Here is a 19150-nt window from a genome sequence, read left to right as displayed (position 1 = left end):
TTTTTAATCTTTAAAAATAAAAACATAAACGATTAGAGCTGTAAACAAACCGGCAAGGAAGCAGCATGGTTGATATTCGTGTTGTTGGAGCAAGAGATCGTCAGAAACAAGAGTTCACAGAGGAAATATCGAACCTTGTGTGTCCAGGCGATGTCATCACTACAGACACTGGTTTCATGCGGTAGGAAATGGATGACAATATCTTGAACAACAAACAAAAATGAACATAATTTGTTGAATAATTTAAAATTATTCATTTTGCTGTCTATATATAGCTAGTATATCATTGTTGTAAATCAGTATAAATGCAGTTATCATTATTTCACTTCACGGTTATTGTAGTCCAAATATTTAAATTTTATAGACCTTAACGCTATTTGGAAATAACGCTGCGAACATTTGGACTAGGTGCGCCTCTTCAACTGAGAATCTGCGCCTCTTGAACTTTTGACGTCATACAAGAGGGTTATAATGAGAGTACCATACTACCTTCTCGATAGATTATCGTATAAATTCCTGCCAAATGTTGCTAAAAGTAATCTTTGGTGTGTGACATTAAAATGTACACTTTCATTAAACAATAAAAAATCGACTGATTTTGACGAATTACAGTAATTTGACTACAATGTAAGTTATGTTTGTAATACACCATTGTATAGATAAATCAATGTAGATTTACGGCATACCAAAATTTAATGAGGTTGAGAATGGTTATGGTGAAATTGTAATGTAATGGAATTTCGCGTCTGAATGACTTTTTTTCAAAATGCGACTTTTACCTAGTATTATATTTTGGTCTTTAGTCTTTAGTATGCGTCATCTTGACACTGATTTTCTCATATGTACTTTGGTCACTTGCGCGTTTGAATACATTAATCACGTTTGTATTTTCTCTTTGTACTTTCACTTTAATTTAGGTAGGCGCTGTTGATACTGATTTATAAAAACAAATGATCAAATCTTCGAATATCGTCTATAAACTCGGAAACTGCATATTGTATGTCTGCACTGGCTTCGGTGTTAAGTAATTCTTCTAGATCTAGATTAAGTGTTCCTGTTTTGAAATATATTGACCGGCAGAGTTTTTCTCTATCCAAGCTGTAATTGTCACAAGATAATAAAAAATGTTCTACAGATTCTATTTCTCCGCAAGTACATTTGTTGTCTTCTACATGTCTGTTAATGAAATGTTGATACCCCTTTAGTTTGGAGTATCCTGATCTGAGACTGTTTAGTATATTGAAGTGTTTTTTTGATGGGAAGTCTAGTTTGATTCTTTTTGATGCATCTGGGTGATGATTAAAAAATCTTCTCCCAACCTCACTAGATTCCCATTGTGTCTTCCATTTTTTGATGACTGATGTTCTCGCCGCTTGTTTGATGTCTTGTTTTGTTGTGATTGAAGACATTTCCTCCCTATTATCTGCCTCTTTTGCCGCTGCTTTTGCCAGACGGTCAGCCTGTTCATTTCCCTCTATATCAGAGTGCCCCGGTGTCCAAATGATGTTGATACTAAAACCCTTTTGTTCCAATTTTATTTTCCTGTTTTTGATTTCTTGTATGGTTTTGTGATAGTTTTCTGATTTCCAATTTAAGGTTATAATGCCTATGGCGGATTGGCTGTCAGAGTATATGTTAAGTTGTTTAAGTACAAGTACAAGTGCCTGTGTTGAAGGTGTATAATTTTTCAGAACATGTAAAATTCAAAATTTGTGCTCTTTTTGTCTCCCTTAACTTTTAAGAAAGTAAGGATTTGGCCTTAATATATGTAATGAAGAAATTATTTTTTTATTTTATATTTTGTTGCATACTTTCAGTGGTCATGGAACATATATGGAAGATGAGAAACTGTATGCCTCAGTTGCTGGTGTTGTTGAAAGAGTCAACAAATTAATTTGTGTAAAACCTCTTAAAACAAGGTAAAAATTATATCAATTTTAATTTATTGGGCAGATTGTTTTCTACAATAGAAATAAGAAGATATGGTATGAGTACCAATAAGACAATTCCCATACAAATCACAATGTGCAAAAAAGTAAACAATTATAGGTCTGACAAGGTACAGTCTTTAACAAAGAGCCTTGGCTCACACCAAACAGCAGGCTATAAGAGGTCCTAAAATGACTAATGTAAAACCATTCTAACAGGAAACCAACAGTCTAATCCATATTAAAAAGCAAGTAAAGAGAAACACTTATGAACCACTTCAAAAAAAGACCACCACTAATAAAAAGTTCCTTTAATCTTTCTTTATTTCTATTTTATATTTCAAACTACTGTAGAAGAATTGTTTTTTGTCAGTCATGTTGAAAGAGAAAAGAATATCAGAAGCCATGTACATACAGCAACATTTCCTTAAAAAAACAGAAGCAGATTTAAAAAAAAAAATCATCTCTAATCTATAATTATACACAATGATGACAGTTATGTCCCTTTAATATATAATGTACAATGATTGTCTATTAAAGTCAATGCACATTCACACCTTCGCCCTAGATTGGTAGGTTTATAAAAGTTGTATTATTATTTTGAATGCACAGATATAATGGTGAAGTTGGAGATGTTGTGATTGGGAGGATTATAGAAGTGGGACAAAAGAAATGGAAAGTAGATACCAGATCAAAGTTGGATTCCATATTAATGTTGTCATCAGTTAATCTGCCAGGTGGAGAACTTGTAAGAATCATTTGTCATTTTAAAATGCATAAACTTACTTACTTGACCAATATAATTGTTGCATAGTAATGTTGTGTACATGTTTAAAATATATATTCAAGTTGTAATATGTTTGATAGAACAACCTAATGTGTACTTTATTTCTTCTGAAATGCAAATTTTGTTTTTTTCTTGTTGAGTTATCTCCCTCTAAGTTTAAAAGAATGGAAATTCTTTGGAAGAGGATACGATTTTAGGATAACAGTAACTATTATAAAAAAAAGATGTTGAAATTTCTTCTACAGTGATTAATGAAGAGCCTGATTCCAATGATAAATCATGATATTGTGTAAATTTATTATTTTAATTTGTACTATATTTCATGTACAACGCATTTTTTTCTTGATGAATTATCTCCTAAATTTTTAAAATGAAAATGCTTCAAAGAGCATACATTTAAGGTTTTGCAGTTTCTATTGCAAAAAGGTATATGACATATTTGTGTTGAATTGACTTCTACAGTGATGTGAAAAGTGACTTCAATGATAAATCATGATGCTATTTAAATTTATAAAAGTTTTTGATGGTTTCTCTCCCTTTTGTAGAGGAGAAGATCAGAGGAAGATGAGAAGATGATGAGAAATTATCTTAAAGAAGGAGACCTCATAAGTGTATCCTTATAAAAATTGAGATTGCAACAGACAAAATGTGATATATTAAAAGTCAGCTGTAATTCTGCTTAAGTTTACAGACTAAGAATATATCCGTCTGTCACATATTGCAAACTAATCAGGCCCAAAATAAAATATTGTTTGTTTCCCCAATCTCGACCGACCCTGCAAAAACAGTGCTACTCATAATTTGTTTTGGGCAAAACTAAGTCAAACATTATTATATTCATTTCAAATTTTCAGGCTTGGCAGATTGTCTGATATTCATCCAAGCTTTTTGTAAAAATAAAATAATTTCGCTACCTACCTACCCACACCTGCGAGGCAGGGTCGGGATTGGGGAAACAAACAAAATATTAATTTAGACCTCAAGGTCAATGACACATTGCTATTATAGGTGAACATGTATTAGCATTCAATAACTTCCTGAAAAAATCAGGTTCATATGGCTCAACCTATAGCATTGCACATTATTATCCAAACACAAACTGACATATATTTTACAAAAAATCATATCACTTAAAACCAGTCCTAAATCCTGAAAATGTATATAAAATTCTACTTGTAAAATTATACAACCTATTTTAATTATAAAGGTCTATTAGGTCATAAAAAAATATCATCTTTTTGAAAAAAAGCAAATAAGTTCAAAGGAATAAATGGTAATATAAATATCAATATGACTAATTTATATTAATCAATATAAAAATACAGTTCTTTTTCTTATTCTGGATGCACAATATTTTATATCCCTGCATTTGTTGAATAAAAAATGTTAAATTTGATACATTCCTTAACTTGTTCAGGCAGAAGTGCAATCTGTATTTTCTGATGGTGCCTTATCTTTACACACTAGAAGTTTAAAGTATGGAAAGGTATGTATCAGTATTAGTTTTATAGGGGGACCTGATGGTCAATGGGCCAAGTTGGCAAGTCATATATGTATGTACACGTACAATCATTTAAACCTTTCACTACTAGTGAGGGGGGATAGGACTTTATCGGGACTCCAGGATCGGGTGTTTTTAAGCTTGGGATTTCGAGATTGACCCTTTTTCGGGACCTCTGGATTTTGTGTTATTAAGTCTTGGATTTCGTGTTTTTAAGCCCGGGATTTCGGGATCAGGACCCATCCTATAGGGGGATAGTGTAGCTAATATGATGAGGTATGATTGCCAATGACACAACCTTCCACAAAAAAAGACCAAAATGAAACAGAAGTAAGGTACTTAAGGTTATTTATAGAAATGATAAGGTTCACTCAATATTTATTTGGCTGGTAGTTTACTTGATGACAGTTTGTGTATTCACTCTGACATACAAAATTTCTCCACGTATTTACTCTGACATACAAAGTTTCTCCACGTATTTACTCTGACATACAAAGTTTCTCCACCAATACAAATGATGTCATGAAAAGTTTCTTGAATGAAATAATGGTATTTTCTACAAGTAAGTTATTTGCAGTTACATTTTCACTGTTTCAAGTGACTGCGAACAAACTTTAAAAAAAATAAAACAGATTGTAAAAACTTACTTATTATTGTTCCTTGTCTATAAAAAGGTACTTTTCACTTTATGTGGTGAATTTGATTTCCTTCATTTAATTAAGTTTTAACTTACAGTTACAACAAATTAGATGACATGTTTATATTTTGCTAGCTGGCTCAAGGGACTATTATACAAGTATCTCCATCCTTAATCAAACGAAGGAAAACCCATTTTCACACATTACCATGTGGTGCTACAATAATTCTGGGGAACAATGGCTCTGTCTGGATATCAGCCACAATGAACGAAGAGACCGAGCAAACAGGAGGTTATGAACAAGATTTAGAGGTATGCATTGAAATTGAGAATGGAAATGGGGAATGTGTCAAAGAAACAACAACCCGACCATAGAGCAGACAACAGCCGAAGGCCACCAATGGGTCTTCAATGTAGCGAGAAATTCCAGCACCCGTAGGCGTCCTTCAGCTGGTCCCTAAACAAATATGTACTAGTTCAGTGATAATGAATGCCATACTAATTTCCAAATTATACACAAGAAACTGAAATTAAAATAATACAAGACTAACAAAGGCCAGAGGCTCCTGACTTGGGACAGGCGCAAAAATGCGGCAGGGTTTGTGGGATCTCCGCCCTCCCCCTATACCTCTAGCGTACAAGACCTAGCTTATTAAGATTGACATATTGTATATACAAAAAGTGAGAGGGTGCAAACGTTTTCTGGTCTGACAATAAACTTGATGGTAGGCCACTGTTATGTTCTTTAATTGTTTCCAAAAATTACTTTTTTTCTGTGACTATATTAAAGGCTGAAATAATTTACAAATGTCTCATAATCTAACAATGTCGCAACAACATATCATAACAAGCTTTTATGTGTGTGAAGAACAGTCAGACAAAAGTATCGTCCCTTATGAAGTTTTGACGAAGAGGACAAACAATCAAGGTTAGACCCTGATAGGATCGAATGCATAATCTGGTGATACCACTCAACAAAGTATCCATGAAAATATCATGTTTCAACAACATATGAAAATCAGTATCAAAGAAAATAAAAGAATAAGCATTATGGAATTTCTTCCTCTACATTCTAAAATATGATTCTAAAAAAAGCAGAAATTTTCGTGGAATATTTAATTTCGTTTATTTCGTAGAAAGAAAATGTCGACGAAATTAAAACCCCCACGAAAATGTAACATTTATATACCGGGTAATATGACTTCCATTTAATGGAAACCACAAAATAAATCCGCATGAAATCTTATTTAGAGACAAAAACACGAAATTTTGACCCCACGAAAACTAATGTTTAAAGTATATCTTAACCATTTTTTTCCTGATTGTAGCCAGTTTCTAAAGGAGACCGCGAAGTGATAGCAAGGTTGAGGAACTGTGTTATAGCTCTCTCTGAACATCAGATGATGTTATATGATACAAGTGTGTTGTATTCTTATGAAGAATCCCTCAGATTTAATGTAAGTATCCTATGTATAATGATATTGTCCTGAACATGCATGAACTATTTGCCACTGGACAATAAACAACCAACAATCAATTAATGATATAAGTATTATATATTAAGGTGGTACCTAACACTACAGGGAGATAACTCTGTAATATCAGCTAAACATTTTAATTACGTTGCCATGTGAAGGCAATATAAAGCTTCTTAATGATCAAAATTAGTGTTCGTCAAACTGCTATATAACCAGTGTGATTTTTCTGATAAAACACTGGGTTCTATTTTTTTGATTTTTTTTATATTTTTGTAAAAGGGAGTAAATAATTTGTCAAAATTTTATGAAAATTAAACGAGCCAAATTAATTTTAGTGAAAGTGTTGGGTACCACCTTAATACAGGTAGGAACTGTATTACAATTTTCTATGAACAATTGATAATGTTAAGTGGTAGTCAAGTGTTGTAATTATAGATCATCATTGATCATCTCAACAAGATTGATTTTCTCGCTTGAGCCGGAAAAGCAATCTCGTTGTGATGACCAATGTTTATAGTTTTTTTTTCCTATGATGACATTGTCAAATTCATTAGCAATGCCTCATGCCTCCTTAGTTTCTAACGTTAATTTTCCATCTCGAGGGAGTAGCATGATATATAAAATTATCACAAAATAGGAAAAATGTTCAAAATAGCAATAATGCACAATATCTCAGATTTCACTGTCTACATTTTGTTCTTTGTGACTTTAGATTTGTTGATGGATACTTAATTTCGAGGTTTTGGCAAAGGCTCCATACATTCCTTTTGAAAATTTAAAATCTTTCCAACAAATATTGATGAATCAACAGAAAAAATGAAATAATTGGAGAACATTACAATGTCAGGGTACAACTACCCGGTAATGACCAATTATATCTCTGACAGTCATATGAAAATCTTTTTATTGTTAGAAATATAACATCATTTAATGTATACATGTATGTTCATTTGTTTATTTTACATGACTTTTCTGTTCTTTTGTAGGTAAAAGACATTTTGAAACCAGAAATAATGACAGAAATTATAGAGAATACGCAACCAAGACTAGAAAGCTTAGGGACTTGACAAATAAAATATTTTGAAACAATTGTTTTTATCTGTATAACTTTAAAATGAGGACCTAGTTTATTCAACTTTTCTACTTGTATACATAGACTGAGAGGTAGACATATTTAATTGCAGAGGCGGATTAAGGCCTGGCCCCCCCTTTTAGAGAAAAAAAATTTGGTTGCTTATATAGGGAATCACTGAAGCGTGACTGGAGCTGGCCTCCTCTAAGGTCAGTAAGTGGGCCCCCACTTATGAAAATTTCTGGATCTACCACTGAATTTATTTGCTGTTATAAATTAGAGGACCATAAAATAGAAAAAAAAACATTTGATGGGAGATGGTAATGGACTAATTTAGCAGGGCTCCTATGTGACATCCTAATGTCCATTTTCAATATAAAAACTATTTTTTTAAATAATAAAAAGACATGAAAGAAAGTGAAATAGAACTATTGTTGGGATTTTGCAATAAAAATAACATTAAAAAAAACAGGCTATTTTATTACTGCAGATTATACACCTTATCACTATTTGTCCACCATATCTGGATGTCACACAGGTTCCTGTAAAATTTTGACGTCATAAAACAAAATATCTGATGCCACAATGGAAAAGTGATTGTTGTATGCGTCAAAAGGTCAAGCGGCCGGTTAGGCCAATAGCGATAAGGTGTATGCAATCTCTTCAGAAGGACAAAATATTTGAAAAATCCTACACCTTATACAAAGGATGCAGAGCTGATAAAATCCTACACCTAATACAAAGGATGCAGAGCTGATAAAATCCTACACCTAACACAAAGGATGCAGAGCTGATAAAATCCTACACCTAATACAAAGGATGCAGAGCTGATAAATTCCTACACCTAATACAAAGGATGCAGAGCTGATAAAATCCTACACCTAATACAAAGGATGCAGAACTGATAAAATCCTACACCTGATACAAAGGATGCAGAACTGATAAAATCCTACACCTAATACAAAGGATGCAGAACTGATAAAATCCTACACCTAATACAAAGGATGCAGAACTGATAAAATCCTACACCTAATACAAAGGATGCAGAGCTGATAAATTCCTACACCTAATACAAAGGATGCAGAGCTGATAAAATCCTACACCTTATACAAAGGATGCAGAACTGATAAAATCCTACACCTAATACAAAGGATGCAGAACTGATAAAATCCTACACCTAATACAACGGAAGCAGAGCTGATAAATCATACACCTTATACAAAGGATGCAGAGCTGATAAAATCCTACACCTAACACAAAGGATGCAGAGCTGATAAAATCCTACACCTAATACAAAGGATGCAGAGCTGATAAATTCCTACACCTAATACAAAGGATGCAGAACTGATAAAATCCTACACCTAATACAACAACAACAACAACAACAACAATACTTTATTTTAAGAGGGTTACACAGTTAGCTATATAACTAATCTTCCCTGAGGCCCTCGTAATGAAAAATCAAACAAAACACAAACATATACTAGTACATTGCATACATACATTAGCATAATAAAAAGTCAAGTGTGATAATAATGTTCAATACATTTTGATAAAATGTGATGAAAAAATAAACATGATGACATGATCAGTTTCAATATTATTTATACAGCTAGGTTGATTTCAATAAATGATCTGTTATTTTGTATTTGAAAGAATTAATATTTGTAATATTTCTTAACGGTATTGGCAAATTATTCCACAAGAATGGTCCAGAATACATAAAAGATTTTTTGAATAATTCTGTTTTTGGTTTAGGGAGTATGAGGTTTCCTTGAACAGCATTTCTCAAAGGGTACGGATTTCTGTCTGAAACATAATGAAACTTGTTAGTAAGATATGATGGGGCATCATTATTAATACACTTAAATGTCATTACTAACTTATGATATTTTATTCTCTGTTCAACTGTCATCCAGTTTAAGTGTTTGAATAAGGGTGCAGAAGGAGCGAATGGGTCTGTTTCTAGTATTAATCTAGCAGCCCTCTTTTGTAATTTTAATATCCTTTTTAAACCCTCACTGCTACAACTACTCCACACTATACAACAATAATCAATAAGTGGCAAGATATAACCATTATAGAATAATTTTCTGCAGTCTAGATTTAGAAATTTTTTAATCTTTAATAGTAGATATAGTCTAGATGATATTTTTGAGCAGATCAAGTCAATTTGGGTTGTCCATGTGAGGGAAGGGTCAATTTTAATGCCTAAAAGACTTTCGCATGTGGAAGATTGTATCACTTGATTGTTAATAGTTAAACAACTCTCATTGTAATGTGGCATTGCTCTTTGCTTCGTTCCAATAATCATATATTTTGTTTTATTCTTATTGATGAACATATTGTTATCATTGCACCATGCCTCTACACCATGTAAATCTTCTTGTACCTTTGACTGAAGAGTTTGATAACAATTACCAGAAAGATGTAAGGTTGAATCATCGGCATATAAATCAGTGCAACAATTTTTCATATAAATAGGAAGGTCGTTGATGTATAATATAAACAAATATAATACAAAGGATGCAGAACTGATAAAATCCTACACCTAATACAAAGGATGCAGAACTGATAAAATCCTACACCTAATACAAAGGTTGCAGAACTGATAAAATCCTACACCTAATACAAAGGATGCAGAACTGATAAAATCCTACACCTAATACAAAGGATGCAGAACTGATAAAATCCTACACCTAATACAAAGGATGCAGAACTGATAAAATCCTACACCTAATACAAAGGTTGCAGAACTGATAAAATCCTACACCTAATACAAAGGATGCAGAACTGATAAAATCCTACACCTAATACAAAGGATGCAGAACTGATAAAATCCTACACCTAATACAAAGGATGCAGAACTGATAAAATCCTACACCTAATACAAAGGATGCAGAGCTGATAAATTCCTACACCTAATACAAAGGATGCAGAGCTGATAAATTCCTACATCTAATACAAAGGATGCAGAGCTGATAAAGTCCTACACCTTATACAAAGGATGCAAAACTGATAAAATCAAAGTGTTCCTAAATTTATCGGAGAATTACAGACAAGAAAGACCTATGCATGGAAGAGATATATTCCTTAATTTAAAAATGATTTCCAAAATCATACAACAGCAAATTTCATTCAAACAATATTTGTATTTTCATGCCATTACTGAAGTACTGACTACTTGGCTGATGATCCCTTGGGGACTAACACTCCTCCAGTAGATGTATCAACCCATTGGTAATTGTTAAAATTAATGGTAGGATTTTGCTGCACCAGATGCATATTTCACAATTAGTAAGATTTTTTGTGACAGTTGACACAATATTCTAGGTTACACAAAGTTCAGTGTTCACAAAACCAAATACTCAATGAAAACTTATTTTAAATTTAAGCTAGAAATAGCAGCATATTGAACCTATTCCTTTCTTGTAATGTGATTGTGCAAGGTTTTGGTGTTGGTTTGATTTGTGTACACCAGTTTTTAATAGGTTGCGTGGAATGTACTGTAACATAGTTTTTCCTTCATTCCCACAGGATTATAGCTCAAATATAGGGTATGTTAGCAGTATGCTATAAATAAGAGGTCAACTTGTCAGTGTAAAATACACCCTTAATTCAGAAATTCTTTTCAATTGATTTGTCTATGTGGGGTTTTCATTATTTACTCTGTTTCTCAAAAACTTCAAGCAAGAGATCAACTATATTTAGCATATAGAATTATAATGTCTGTCTGACAGGATTCATCTACACGTGACCTCATTGTCATAATGTATTTGATCATCCTTGAATATGCATGGTTAAGGTGGTACCTAACACTTTAAACTAAAATTAATTTGGCTTGTTTAATTTTCTTAAAATTTTGACAAAGTATTTACTTTGACCTTTTGACAAAGATATAAAAATTTCAACAAATTTGAACCAACCGTTTAATCAGAAAAATTACACTGCTTATATAGCAGTTAGACAAACACTTATTTTGATCATTGATAAGCTTAATATTCCCTTATGAATACAATGTCTGCTGATTTTACAGAGCTATCTCCCTGTAGTGTAAGGTACCACTTTTGAGATATACTATTAGAAATGAAAGGTCAACTGGTTGAGCAGCATAATTGTAACATGTATAAGTGTCTTGACATATTTCCCTGGATTATTTCAGGACTTATTGGTCAATATCAAGTTTAACAAATTAGGTTCTCAGACACAAATACTGTAAGAATTAGATTAACATGTAGCATACTCCTTTCAAAAAATCCACATACCAAATAGTCTTGGTCTTTCATGTATTATAACTAAAACAGGCCTTGTACTAATAGTTCACCATAAACTGAAGCCTGAAACTGTGGTCAAGTCATCTGATTGAGAAACAGCTCTGAAACTGCGGTCAAGTCGTCTGATTGAGAAACAGCTCTCAAACAGAAAAAAACCCAACACTTACTTATTGTTGAATGTGGCATAGATCAGATGGCATATAATTCACAAAAATTAATTAACACAGTGAATTAACATGCCAATTATTGGGGTTGGGGTCATAATCTTTGACAAGATCTCATTCCAGAACCTCCTTAAAAATATGATATCAGTTATTTCTAATTGATAACACTATTGCTGCAAAATTAATGTCATAGACTTTCCTGTCTTTACCTTTTGTTGCAGACCTCTCTATACTCTATCTGGGTCTAGGCAAAATAATGAGACAATTATTTTATGTAATTTTATTATAAAAATGATTCTACAAAAATGGGACAGCCATGAAAGCACCATTCAAGGATTTATTGTTCTTAGAAAATAACTCATCATATTGGATTAGAGATCAACTCAATATTTGGCAGGTTTTTTCTTCCAATGTTAATACGTGGGTGGGTGAATTCAAGCTTTTGAAGAAGCAAACATTGAAATATCGTTATATAAACCGTATATGTGTTAGTTAATTTTCTTGTAAGATGTCAGTTCATTTGTATTTTTATCAAGATTTGGTTAAACAAGGTATTGATTAGTTAAAACAGCTTGCTTCATCATCAACTTTTTAGGTTCATCTGACCCCTATTATTGTAATTTGATATTAAAATAATTTTATTTTTATCTAAATAATAAAATTACAGAATTGATTTTAAGTAAGAAAAGTCACTAATACATGTACAGTTTATACAGTTCAATTTCTCAAAGCTGGTTCAACTTCTTCATTTTCAAATTTTCATTTTGAGGGGTGGGAACAGTAAGAAAAAGAATAGAAAAAAATCACATTATTATAAAACAATACACAAATTGTTAATCAGAAACAATTTCTGAATCTACACCTTCTGTTTGGCTGCATGTGAGTCAAATAAAAAATAAGCCAAAAATTCCCCAAGAATTACAAATGAAATAAGATAAACCTGTCTAAACCAAGCCTCTATAGGATCTGGAATTTAGTTGATTAAATGGGTGGTCAGTTTACACAAACTTAATATGTTTGTTTGGAGACATATCAAATCAAGAAAATATCCAGAAAATATCCAGATTTTAACATTTTTTTGCATTTTTTTTTTTACATTTTTAGTCTAAATTCATCTATTACATTAATAAGTTAACAACCAATCAATGTGTGTTTTGTAATGCTTTAGTATGATTAAGATATTTCCAAACTCTCATATTGACCAAATTTACATCCATTCCGCCAAAATTTACACCATTCCATCAAAACCTAAAAAGAAGAGGAATACATGCTATCAATGTGGACTGAAAAATGTTTGAAAATAAATTTCTAAGTTCATATTAAAGTTCAGTAAGAGGGGCATTTTCAAAGGGGTTGATTTAGACAAGATTTCACTGTAATTGATGAAATGAACCTAAAAAAGTACCTTTTTTTCTGAATTCAACCAGTTATTTCTTTCTCAGAGCTAATAATTATAAAACAAACACGGTTTCTGCCATTGATGAGTTTGAAATTAACAAAAACATTCATAACTTTTCTGAAATATTACATGATGGTGGACTTATATCGTAATACATTGTACATAAAACCACAAAATATGTGGCATTGTAAAACATAATAAATATAATAACAACAACAAAACAACAAAAAAACTAAAAATCAAGGCTATGAATCATGATATCATAATTAGGCTTTACATCATGATATCATATGATATGTTTAAACATAACTAAAAACCTAAAACAACAAAGGCATAGAACACTTCTAGAGGAATGATAATTGAACACAGTATATTTTATTTATCGCATATTTTATTACGAAAATGACAAAAATTGAATGCTAATTGGTTGTCATGCCAATTTTGATATTAGTCCTATCATAACAAACATTTAAACATAACATTGTGTTATACTTTTTTCCACTTGATCCTGGGGTGTTGAAGTTAGGGAACTTACTTAAATAAAATTGGTTTCTAAGGGTGGAGGTTCTTAACCACCTTCATTATTCTTTTATGTTTCAACAAAATTTAATAAACATGAATATTTACACATGTTATAATTCAAGTTTACTATCGAAAATATTCTTATTAAAAGATAATAGTGCTTAATGACATAATTGGTTAATTGCAAATTGCAAATCGCTGTATAATAAAATTGAGAAAGGGAATGGTGAATACCTTAAGGATAAAATTATGGCACTCTCTTACAAATGTCAAATAGAGCCATATAACGTGACGGTACCCAAATTGCACCTATTTTGACAGTTTTTTCACCTACGTTTTTTTATGATCAAGAAAAAAATGTCTATACTGTGTTTATTTTGTAGCCCTATCCTTCTTGATTGTATAGGTACACCGATTTGCATTTTAATCCATATTGAGTCATTGAAAAATGGGTTTGAATCAACCTCCAAACTATCCATGATTCTGTAATGAGGAGTACCCAAATTGCATCCATGCTTAGATTCACATCGTCAAAAGTCTAATAACTGGGCTTTTGTTTAATTTCTTCAAATATTTTGAACAATTGGATATTTTTCCATGCTTACTCTTCATATTTTACGAAATGGATACTTATAATATATTGTATTTGCTAATTTTAAAAAGATGACGTTTTGATGACGTCGCATGGTGACGTTTTCGTACATTTTGCTTTTTCAGTAAACAGTCCATCTGTTGATAAAAACTATGAACGTTTTGTGTATATCTAAATATGTTTACCTATGTTGAAAGACGTGCATAGTATCAAATCATAAAAATACAAATTGTTTAGTCTCTAGGAAATCTTGTACGATTTTTGTTGCTATTTTTTTCTAAATAGGTGCAATTTGGGTACTCGGTGCAATTTGGGTACCCTTACGTTACATATACATGATATACATGCTTGGAAATAAAATATTTAACTAAAACATTTACAAACTTTCCTAAATAGCACAAGACCTGTTTTTAATTCTAATTAAAGTTGTCATTACACAAGAAAATGTTAGCTGTCGTAGAATATATACCGGTATGTAAAAATGTTAAAAACAGCTATGGTTTCATTCATTTACATTGATTGCACTATACAGTATTTTCATTGAAACTTGATTTCAAAGTCTTGACGAAGTCTATGGACAAGCCAATAGGAAATCTGTTCTAAGTTGAACACTTAAATTTGTGGCAAATGTTTCCAGAGTAAATTCTAATTTCAGATTATCTCCCTTGATTTGTCACTATTAAGATCCTTGTCTGTATACAAAGTTAGATATTTAAAAAATTATCTGACAACAAAAGGAGATGCGAAAATATTTTGTTAGCCTAAAACTATCAACTAACTTATTTTTAATTAAGCCTTCTATAAGAGTTTGTCAAGTTGAGATATTTTTATAACACAAGTTTCGTTAATTGATATTCATGTAAGTTTTCTACTTTCAAAATTTGGAGGTAAAGAAAATAACTACTTCTCAGAAATTAATTTGTTTACACTGAAATAGCAATATAACTCACAATGTTGGGCTCATTTCAAAAACTATCGCTGACAAATACATCAGTAGAATTTTAACTGGCTCCAAATCTGCATTGAAACATATAAATGTAAATGAAAAAGAAAATAACAAATTTTGAACATAACAATGTAGTTTGAAAATATAATACATTAACCAATGAAACAGTAATGACATTACAATGAAAAGATGATATTTCCTAGACGATAAATTTTGATCAAGTTGTATGGGTATAATATCCCTCAATACCAATGGATTATACCATTACCAAATGGCCGATGCAAACACACGTGACACAATACTACACATATATTACAATGGAAGACTAGATGATGTATGTATTAATAAAAGTTTGGCTTAAATACCAGCATACAAAGTTAAACAAGAGATCAGAACTATGCACCAATTAATTTAAAATTCAAACTTCAAAACTTGTATACAGTAGTTCCTATCACTGATATATGAAACTACAGTATTTTGTTTTTGTGACAGTGGTTGCTTCTTAGTGAATAAAGTATGATGTTTAAGTATGACAAAGTGATTCATAAAACTGGCCATTTAGACCTTCTAATTTAAATTGAAAAAAAATATTTTGAAAATGTGTATAAAGTTCCACTTTAGTCCCTAAAGACAATTATGATCCTATCCCTCCTGTCTTTGCTTGTTTTGATTTTATGTTTTTAACAAATAGCCAAGTTTACATCTCTTGTTCAACATTAATGCTTAGTCTTCATTTACATAAAAGCACCATCTTTACAAAAAAAAAATGTAAGCACTTAAAAGTTAAATGCTTAAAATGAGAATCTTAAATTAAATAAATCACATTGACAACATATATTTCAAATAGGAAATCAATATAGAAACAAACAACTTTTGGTTTCTAGGAAAGATTTGTTTCTTTTTGTCAGCCCTAATTTATCGTATAAAGTATAAATAGTAATACTTTTCAGATACCTGTAAATATGTAGTACATTATATATCCTGAATTAATTAACATGAAATGAACACATTTATTCCTAAATTACTTGATTAATTTGCAAACTCTCAAGGGCAGCTTGATTACTAAATTAATTTGCATACTCTCTGGTCAACTTGATTACCTTATCAATTTGTATACTCAGGGTCATTATGATACTTGATGTGTATATACTTGATATGATTAAGTATTATCATGATTTTAATCACAGAACTATTTCACTTGAATAGGCATAAAAGAACTAAATTAACGTGGCAAAATTTGTTATTCTACTATATGTCCAAAATCTTATAGCATCTAATATCTAAACACTTATTTTTCAAACTCTGCTTTTGCCTTTTACAAGAAACAAAAATTAAACCTTAAAACAATTCTCTACTAGCAGAAATATCTATAAATAAATTAAATGGTTACAATTCTTTTTTTAATTCAAACAAGATCTTGGAATATTTTGTTCTGGCCTTGAACTACTTATTTCAATTTTTTTTTATACAGCTTTTTGTTAAATGTGATGTGATCCCCAGTGGGATCAATGGATGCCATGTTTGTTCACATAAAACAAACCTATAACCATTAATTATTATAAAAGAATAGAACACTAAAATCAATTAAGTAGACATATACATGTAATTACGGCAACTTCTTACAGATCTTCAAAAAGAATATTTATTTGACGTGTAGTTAGTGCATCATCACTGTTTTAACATCTAATACTGAAGATCAATCTAAAAAAAGTCTATATCAAATGTATTTTATCCAACAACCAGATTTTCAAGTTGTAAGAAAAATGCATTTTTACTTTTTGTTGACTGGCATTACATTTATAATTTCTGAAGAGTAAATGATACTTTTTTTTTAAAAATCCAAAACACTTGGAATTGGAAAAAAGCCCTAAAATACCATTTCTTTATTACTTGCCAATAAGCAACTCTCATAACTCATTTTTGTTATTATTATTATTATTATTATTATCAGTGTCACCTAAATTTTCATTACTTTCATTATCAACATTTTCATTATTTGACTCTGTCCGTTTATTTGATACATAATCGTCTATATTTGTAAATTGAGCAAAGTCTTCAAATTCTTCTACTTTCATATATTTTATATTACCATTTTTATCTATAATTTTTACATTTGCTATTGACTCAGGTTTTTCTTCATTAGAAGTCTCTGATTCCCGCTCAGAGAATTGTTCTGTGTTTTCAAACTCTCCGTTTAATTCTCCCTCTGAAGCATAAGAAGGAAGACTGTCTGTTGTTTCTTTTGAATCATGTAATACTGTAGAGAATTTCTCTTCACTTGAAACTGTGTCTTTCTTTTTTAATTCTAAAACACTAGCTAACTTATCAAACATTTTCTGAGACTGACTGTCAAATGAACCTGTATTAAAATATGCTGACTCTAAAATTCGAGCGACAGCAGTGAGGTAGTCTGCTTGATTGTCTAAAGAATGAAAATTTGTTCTTTCTTTTAAAATGTCCACAATATATTGATAAATTTGACTCAACTGAGGTACTGAGTCTGACACAGCAGCCGAGATATGATCAAAGTTAAACGATAATTGTTTTGATCCATCTGGCCTTGTTGTTATCACTATCACATCATCATCTGTTACCACAGGAACTTCAGGTTTCTTATTGTCCTTGGGATTGACCTTGACATTCATTAATATTTTGTTTGTTCCTGCCTGATATTTGTAATATACTGTATTCCCTGAACTGTCAGAAATAATAGTTTCATCATTTCCGTCTTGTAAAGTTGTCTTTGTTACTTTATCACCAACAACACGCACAGTCACTTTAGGAACATTCTCGACACGACTTGGGCCTTTTGCAGAAGTTGGTGGCGATTTAGGCTGAGTTGTGACACTAGCACTTCCATCTGGTCTAAAGTAGCCTGAAAGATATATAAAACATTACAATATCTGATTTGAATATGGTCAATGTTATATGTTCTCTGTTTATCGCTAATTTTTAATTTATCAATGAATGTTTAATTTCAGTGGCAAATATTTCACCGCTAGTAATGATTTAGACAACAGTGAGATTTTTTGTTTTATGTAAGATCTTAAAATCCTTTAGTCTTTTGTTTCTCAATACCCCACAGATGATGGAAGGCTGCAAACATCAAATATCAAATTCAAAATCTTTGTTTTAACCCATCCAAGGAAAAAAGTAATGACTTTCCATATTAAAAGCAATCATGCATGCTACATATGACATACTTTCTCACTAAATAAATTTAACATTTATTGGACTTGACAAATAAACATGCATCATGCAGGGTTAAAACTTCAGTTTATCATATGACCAAACCTCTGATTTTTCTGTAAAACAAACCCTTTTCATATATATAGCTTTGGTTAGGGCTAGTAACATATCAGGATTAGGTCAGCACATTATTGCAGTATATTTAACAAATATACAAATATTGTCTGATTGAATAAATCAGGTAATGGTATGTTTTATGCTGACATTTTGGGTATCGTATTTGCCAGAATCTACTGTATACTGTAAACCAACTAATTTTCGAGGATACTTTATTTAGCGTTTTACCCTTTCTTGACCACTTCGCGGCTATTAAATTTCGCGATTTTCTGATTTACTTGATGAATAAGAAGTTCCAAGGTTTACATATTCACGACAATTTATATTTGTGTTATTTTTCTACTCATGAAAGTTGCAAAAATAAATCGCTCGCGAAAATAAGTTGGTTTACAGTATATATAAAGTAAGATGTCATTTGAATGCTAACAGCCTTACAAGTTTACTATCCACAAGAGAACAAAGGACAAGGATGTTAGCAACTATTATTGTTTCTATCACAAATATTCCATGAACTAACCTTCATTCTTACGAGTATGAGCCAACA

General features: G+C 31.3%; 2 protein-coding genes across 2 annotated transcripts in view; one reads left to right on the top strand and one right to left on the bottom strand.

Moving 5' to 3' along the window:
• The first annotated feature begins 12 nt into the window (after positions 1 to 12).
• Positions 13 to 7420, top strand: LOC134708157 (exosome complex component RRP4-like). The gene is made up of 8 exons (XM_063568478.1): positions 13 to 181; positions 1818 to 1919; positions 2541 to 2676; positions 3261 to 3326; positions 4133 to 4201; positions 4989 to 5165; positions 6182 to 6310; positions 7318 to 7420. The coding sequence occupies exons 1-8, from the start codon at positions 66 to 68 to the stop codon at positions 7396 to 7398; spliced, it is 876 nt and encodes a 291-aa protein (XP_063424548.1). The 5' UTR covers positions 13 to 65; the 3' UTR covers positions 7399 to 7420.
• A 4694-nt stretch (positions 7421 to 12114) lies between these two features.
• The window catches only part of LOC134708154 (ER degradation-enhancing alpha-mannosidase-like protein 3), a 33961-nt gene continuing 26925 nt past the window's right edge, over positions 12115 to 19150 (bottom strand). Inside the window, exon 22 of the mRNA XM_063568476.1 lies at positions 12115 to 18175. Within this exon, the coding sequence (XP_063424546.1) occupies positions 17208 to 18175 (968 nt within the window). The 3' untranslated portion in view covers positions 12115 to 17207. The remainder of the gene's footprint in view (positions 18176 to 19150) is intronic.

This window comes from Mytilus trossulus, chromosome 2 (assembly GCF_036588685.1).
Source record: "Mytilus trossulus isolate FHL-02 chromosome 2, PNRI_Mtr1.1.1.hap1, whole genome shotgun sequence".
Lineage (NCBI taxonomy): Eukaryota > Metazoa > Mollusca > Bivalvia > Mytilida > Mytilidae > Mytilus > Mytilus trossulus.
Note: the sequence above shows the minus strand (reverse complement) of the source record. Positions and strands in the feature narration are given on the sequence as shown.

Bases quoted from the DNA above. Each gene is read 5' to 3' on its own strand.
- LOC134708157 (XM_063568478.1), top strand. From the start codon at position 66: ATGGTTGATATTCGTGTTGTTGGAGCAAGAGATCGTCAGAAACAAGAG. The intron at 1,920-2,540 runs GTAAAAATTATA...TTGAATGCACAG, and splicing joins GTAAAACCTCTTAAAACAAG to ATATAATGGTGAAGTTGGAG. The intron at 5,166-6,181 runs GTATGCATTGAA...TCCTGATTGTAG, and splicing joins GTTATGAACAAGATTTAGAG to CCAGTTTCTAAAGGAGACCG.